Genomic DNA, 6,655 nt, shown 5'->3' with positions numbered 1-6,655 from the left:
CCAACGGGACACGAAAAGGACATTAAAAAGACAGCAACTGGACAATATAGAGACAATCAAAGGACACGTATGTCTTGCAGGACGTTAAAAAGACAGTTTCCAGACATAAAGACACGTTTCAGACAAGCCAGAGACAATATTTGATGTCCTTCCTCTGTCTTTCGGCTCGTCAGGGGCGCGGCAGGGCGGTTCGGGCCGGGAGCGTGAAGAGCGAAGAGCCGCGGCGCTCTCTCAAGTGGCTGGGCTGGGGCAGGGGCGCTCTCAAGGGTCGCAAGAAACCATTCGGGAACACGGTGACGACTGAGCCTGTCATGTTTGTTAAGATAGCGGCAACACTTTGTGGTAGACAACGCGCAACGCACAACGCCACAGCCCTCCCCACAGAATACAGGGTGGTCCATAGACCCCTTCCTTTATTTTGCTTATACTGTACCGCATGCAGGCGTGCGGGCGGGCTTGCCTATCGTCGCTCCCCATGACGCCTTATGGCCCCGTGTGAGTATGCAACCCACCCGCACGCCTGAATGCGGTACAGCATAAGCAAAATAAAGGAAGGGGTCTATGGACCACCCTGTATATACTATAGGCAGACTGGGCTTCGCTGGGCTGGAGCTGAGCTGGCTAACGGGGAACTAACTTGATCAACGTCAATCGGCTTATCATAACTGGAACGTTAATCAGGTTAATCGGCCATCTTTATCAAAACTGGAAACTTTTACCTTCGGGTAGAGACAGCCACAAGGGACTGTCTAAAAAGGGAATACACTTTTATACGATTTGTTTTTCGCTCAGGGGGTGCTTTGTCTAAGCTACACCCCTTCTCACCGACATATCCTCCGGACCATCCGGACGGGAAGGGGCCCGTCGCGTCGTCGTCACCCGTCCCGCCCCGTCATCGCCCGCGCCCGCGAGGCCGAGCAGTGCGTGGGGTAGAGGGGAGGAGGGGCCATAACGCGACGCGTATGGGTCGCTGGACGGGACGGGACGGACGAGCGGACATGCGGAGGCATAAGCGTTGCGCCAGCCGTCAGTCCAGCCAGCGCCGGCTGCCAAACGTCGGGGGGTAGTGGCGCAGTGTATGGGCCTTCCCCCCTCACCCGGTGCGCACCGTGAGCCGCTGGCCGGACACGAGACGTGCGTGGTTTTGCCGGACAAGAACATAGCGAGCCGATAATTAGTTGGTGGTGTGAGTGCGGGTGAGTGAGTGTATGAGTGCGCGAGTCTGTGTGAGTGTGCGTGAGTGCGCGCGTGTGAGCGTGGGTCAATTAGAGACCGCGTCCCGCGTCCTTAGAGAAAAGGAAGACAAAACGAAAAAAAGTCACCCATCTTCCTTTCTTCCGCCCCCCCCCCCCTTCCTCCCCTCCTTTTACACACAAACACGGCCAGTGCGCTACCTGCACTGCCTCGGGCTCCACGTGGTGGTAGAGGTTGGAGGGGAGTGGGGCATTGCACTAGCTCACACCACACCACGCGCACTACTGGTGGTATTGAGTAAGTAAATGACGCCCCTCCACCCCCTACTCGCGCCCAACCCACCACCGGGGGGACTCCCACTTCTACTTAACTCACCATTACTACCGGATACTCGTCAATAAACTGCGGCTCGTCAGAGGGCTCTCCTGCTCTCCTGCAGCCTCCAGCAGGACGTGTCGCAATGTGTGGCGTGCTTGGATTTTTAAAAAAGTAGTGTGTAAGATAGAATGAAAAACAACATTAAACAAAACGGTTGTTTGGTAATATTTTTATTCTATGAAATCACATTACTAGTATCAAACATATTCTACACATATAATGGTTGAAGGCAGTTATGGACGGACTAAAACACTAGACACTAGATGAGCATAAAATTTCCTCTCCCACTGAGATTCATTAGTTCTGCTTTGAGATTTAAAGCGATTGACTGATTCTTGATGACACGACATTTTAATAAAGTTTCATGTTACCTGGTATTAAGGCACATACGAATCACAATATAAAACACAGTAATATAGCACCTATGCAAAGTCACAGTACTACAAGTAAAAACACACCCTCACATACACATAAAAAAAATGATAAGACTTACAAAACTACATGACATGTAGAAGAAATCAAAAACGGACAAGGAGCATTGCTACCTTGACCTACACCACTACATAATTATTGGAAGTGTTCTCCACAAAAATAGCATAAATAAGTTGAAAACAGTTCAATAAATTTTATCATCAAATCGATAACGTCTAAAAATGATAGACTTTACTACCCTTTGCTCCTGGCCAGGATTATTACATAACTTTCACTACATGTGAAGATAATAGTTTGCTTTAAAAAAATCCCCAAATTAGATCATAGTATAATCTACCTAAGGCTTGACCTACAACAGACTGAATCCTGTTTGTGATTTCATACACTATTTTGTTTTCCCAGGTTTTACTTTTTTGTTTTTGGCTTTTAGTTTTGATTTTAAGAGGCACTTTGTTCAGCAATAAATTATTAAGAACTGCAGCCAAGGAGGCTGCAGGATTTATTTGCTCCAAAATTAACTTGTATTTCTATGCACTTTGCTCGACAAAGTGGATAGAAAACACACATTTTCAAGGTGCAAAAAAAAAGATACATCTAGTAATAATTCCACATTCAGGTTGTTTAGAGGGAAATCCTTACTAAACTCAAATCTATAAAATAATAAATATAATATCCCCCAAAATGTACAGTGCTACATGAGTCACTATTTTTTTCTGAAACTGGTCCTAGGGAAAAATGCACTGATCAACTTTACCATGGTTCTACCACATGACCCCTCAGCGAGTGACAGGTTAGAGAACACGACACAAGCTCCTATCAGATCTCTCTTGACTTGCGATGCAGTGTGAGTTCTCGCCTCACCTGCAGCAAGCCAAACATTTCGTTAACATCAAATGCATTCCTTTAGAAATTTCACTGTGGCAAAAAATATTGAAAGTTGGTTATCAGTTCTGGGAAGTATTTCTAAGTGAAACAAGATTTAAACACTAGGAGTGGAAACTAACCATTCCACTTCTTCTTAAAAGTACTTGTAAATTGCACAATACAAACATGTTTGGGGGTTGTGCCTATTTTTCCTTTGTATGATAGAGAGAATATTTCTTTTAAAAGGCACATGACTAAGTTATAATGGCACAGGCCCAGGCTAAGTTGTAATAAAGTATTAACACTTATTCACAACATACCCTCTTAAGCCTCATTTGATGAAACCAGGATCTGACCAAAATTAAATGACGTAGACTAAACCCGCTTTAAAATAAAATCTAAAACAGCTACATATTCATGGCTATGGAGAAGAAAAGTGCAAAATGTAAAAACTCTAGTCAATACAATACATAGAATTGTAAATGAGCTATTTCAAAGAATGCTTGAGTTGTGGTATCAACTAAAATTATTCATGGCAGTATATTTTGGTACAAAGTCTTAGATCACAAAATTGAGTAAAAAAAAATGTAACTTGATTTGTTACATGAATTATAGTTTTCAAAAAAGTTAAACAACATAAAATAAGTAAAACAGAAAAACATAAATGGTCACATAAAAAGAATAAATAGAAAAGACTAGAAACATACAAACCCTTCCAAGAAATCCACACAGACATGCATAAACACACACTGGAAATATTTATGTGGAATGTTATTTATTCCTACAACAGGAACCAGATATTTATGTGGAATGGTCTCGATTCCTACAACAGGAACCATATTTTCATGAACTGCAGATTTACACCAAGTCGTCTAATTCTATGTTCCAAACAAACAAAAAGGTGTTTTGAATGGAAGTATACACGCCAGGCTTTAAACATGATAATAAAGTTGTTAATCTTACAAGTACAGTGAAGCTCTTCTACAAATTCACCATGCTTCAAAAAATTCCGAGATTCTGATCAGTGTCTATTTTAAACAATTCCAAAGAACAGGAAGAGCTGGTATTCGCAATGGTTTTAAGCAACTGGATGATCAGTGATGATCCACCGCAGAGTCGCCGGGCCACTACTTGGGCGGCATGGGCGAGGTGGCCGTGGCGAGCGAGTTGTCCAACTTGCGCGCCTCGTGCTCGAGCAGCAGCGCGTCCAGGGCGGGGTCCTGCGACACGGTCCGCAGCGAGTCGCCCAGCGCCTGCCGCAGGTGCTGCATCTCCCGCCCGGCCCTGGAGCTGCGCAGCACGTACAGCTGCCGCCGCTTGACTTCCTGGGCCAGCTGCTCGCGGAGAAGTTGAATCTGCAAAATCAGAGTCGGAATCAACAACCGGTGGTGTTTAAAGGCTATGCGTGGGTCGGGACGGACACGCAGAAAATTAAATGAGCGTCACGGTGGTTGGCGGTGCCGACCTGGTTCTCAAGCCGCAGCACCTGCTGGCGGTGCGACTGCTCGCGCGCCTCGAGCAGGCGCTCGGCCTGCAGCTGCGAGGCGCGCACCCGCTCCAGCTCGGCGGCCCGCTCAGCCCGCTCGGCGCGCTCGGGGCTGTGCGAGCGGCCGTGCGACTGCTGCACCTGCAGGTGCGCCTGCGCCGACTGCAGCGCCTGGCGGGCGCGCAGCAGCTCGTTCTCCTTTTCGGCGAGCATCGCCTCCAGACGGCGCACGCGCATGCGGAGCTCGCGGTTCTCCTGCTCCAGCACCTGGCTGAGGCCCGAGCCGGCCGAGTCCACCATGTCCAGCTCCTTCTCCGTCGCCTCCCGGTTGCGGTCGTAGCTGCGGCTGCGGCCGCCCTTGGTAATGGTACGCTCCAGCGTGCGCTTCTCCGTCTCCAGGCAGCGCACCTTCTCGACGAGCGAGTCCACCTTGGTGCGCAGGTCGGAGCGCTCGCGGTGGGCCGTGGTAAGCTGGCGGTTCAGCTCCTCCTCGCGCATGTTGTCGGGCGCGTGCTGCTCGGCGGGCCAGGACGCCGCCGAGGAGTTGGCCAGCCGCAGCTGCGACTCGAGCGCCGAGCGCTGCACCTCGTTGTTGGCCAGCTCGGCGTGCAGGCGGCTGGACTGGTCCGACAGCTGCTGGTTGGCTCTCCGCAGGTCCGCGAGCTGCTGCTGCGTCACCTCCAGCCGCTCCGTCACGACTCGCCGCTCGTTCTCGCTGTTCGTCAGGGACTTCTGGAGCTGTAGGAGGAACACACTCGATGGTTAAGTTTCCGACTCGCTGTCTGACCCTTTCCTATCCAGAGCGTTTCACGGGATTCTTACTTGTTTCAACTTCTCGCAGCTGGCCTGCGATGTGGAGCTCGTGTCGATGAGCGTGCGCTGCAGGCTTTGAATCTCGGCGCGCAGCTCCGACTCGCCAGCTGCGGCGCGCTCCAGCGACAGGTTCAGCTGGTCGATGGTGTTCTTCATGGAGGCGCAGCGCTCCTCGAGGCTGGCCACCATGCGGCCCTGTTGCTCGCACCTCTCTTGCAACTTCTGCAGGACATATCGCACATGGGGTGTCATCATGAAAAATTATAATTTAAATTATTTTTTTCTTAACATGTTCGGAAAGCTTTTCGTGTGTGTCTAATTTAATTATTAGATTTTTGTAAAATAATTTTTAACTTTTTAATGAAATGTTTTACAGTACTGCCCCACCATTCTCGAGAGGGGGCGAACACGTCCACTCACCGCCAGATGCGAGTCCTTCTCCTGCAGCACCATCTGCAGCCGCTGCAGGTCACCCTCCAGGCCCATGCGCTGCAGCTCGAGCTTGGTGGCGCGCGACTCGGTGCGGCCCAGCTCCTCCTGCAGCGCGCGCTTCTCGGCCTCCAGGCGGCCGCACGCGGCCCGCACCTTATCCAGCTTGTCCTCGCACACGGCGCGCTCCTCCGCGCCCGAGTGCAGCGTCAGCTCCAGCGCCGTCAGACGCTCGCGCAGCTGCGTCGCCTCCTCGGTGCGCTGCTGCAGTGTCTCCGATTGGGCCTAAGGACGACGTCGCAAAATGATCAATTTTATAAGAGCTATGTTTTGGAGAAAGTGTTTTGTTTATGCGTGGCTGCTGCCAGAACACCCGAGGGCGACATCGCGGCGACGGCAAGGCTAGCAAGGGAGTGAGTTACTCGCGTGTGGGGCAAGGGTATCGAAGGGGGATACATTGCAATTAATCTAATTTGAATCTGCCGCCCAGCAGCGGCCGACCACAGCCAGCACGGCCACGGCCCGGGCCGGACGGACACGCCTACCTGGAGCGCTGCTTGCTTCTGTCCCAGCCGGTTCTCCAGGCTGCCCTTCTCCTCCTGGAGGCGGGACAGGTTCTGCAGCGTGGCGTTGAGTTTCGTGTCTCCTTTGGACTGGTGCTCCTGCGTCTCGGCCAGCTGCTTTTTGGCCGCGGTCACCTGGGCCTTCAGGTCGTCCTGGAACGAGAGGAAAAGGGGCATCAGGGTGCGTTCGTCTGGTGGAAAGTGTACTCCATGGATTCGAGGACGACATCGTACCCGCTCTCGTTCGATCTGCGCCACTTGCTGCATGAGGGAGCGTACGCCCTTGCGGATCACCTCCGGGTCCACATCAACCACGCTGTCGCCTCGGCCGTCGTGGTGCTCTTGGACTGCTACAGCAATGGGATCAGAAACAAAGCGCTATTCAGACAGAGCCCACCGTGTCCGGGAAATACAGCACGTAGATAGTACGCGATTTTTACATGACCAATTTTAAGTCACAGCACAAGTATGACAGAGTAGCTGGAGAAAAAAGTCG

At 50.8% G+C, this 6,655-nt stretch overlaps 1 protein-coding gene across 2 annotated transcripts in view; it reads right to left on the bottom strand.

Annotated features, from left to right (window-relative positions):
• Positions 1 to 1,724: 1,724 nt before the first annotated feature.
• LOC113206450 (rootletin) overlaps positions 1,725 to 6,655 on the bottom strand; it is a 54,398-nt gene continuing 49,467 nt past the window's right edge. Inside the window, exons 15-20 of one of the 2 annotated variants that reach the window (XM_026422547.2) lie at positions 6,394 to 6,509; positions 6,142 to 6,312; positions 5,588 to 5,881; positions 5,177 to 5,389; positions 4,334 to 5,092; positions 1,725 to 4,223 (exon numbers count right to left, since the gene is read on the bottom strand). In XM_026422547.2, the coding sequence (XP_026278332.2) occupies positions 3,996 to 4,223; positions 4,334 to 5,092; positions 5,177 to 5,389; positions 5,588 to 5,881; positions 6,142 to 6,312; positions 6,394 to 6,509 (1,781 nt within the window). In that variant the 3' untranslated portion in view covers positions 1,725 to 3,995. The remainder of the gene's footprint in view (positions 4,224 to 4,333; positions 5,093 to 5,176; positions 5,390 to 5,587; positions 5,882 to 6,141; positions 6,313 to 6,393; positions 6,510 to 6,655) is intronic. The other variant, XM_026422546.2, reaches the window with a different exon arrangement.

This window comes from Frankliniella occidentalis, unplaced genomic scaffold (genome assembly GCF_000697945.3).
Source record: "Frankliniella occidentalis isolate FOCC.00 unplaced genomic scaffold, Focc_3.1 Scaffold560, whole genome shotgun sequence".
Taxonomy (NCBI): Eukaryota; Metazoa; Arthropoda; class Insecta; order Thysanoptera; family Thripidae; genus Frankliniella; species Frankliniella occidentalis.
This window is presented reverse-complemented; position numbering and strand designations above follow the sequence as displayed.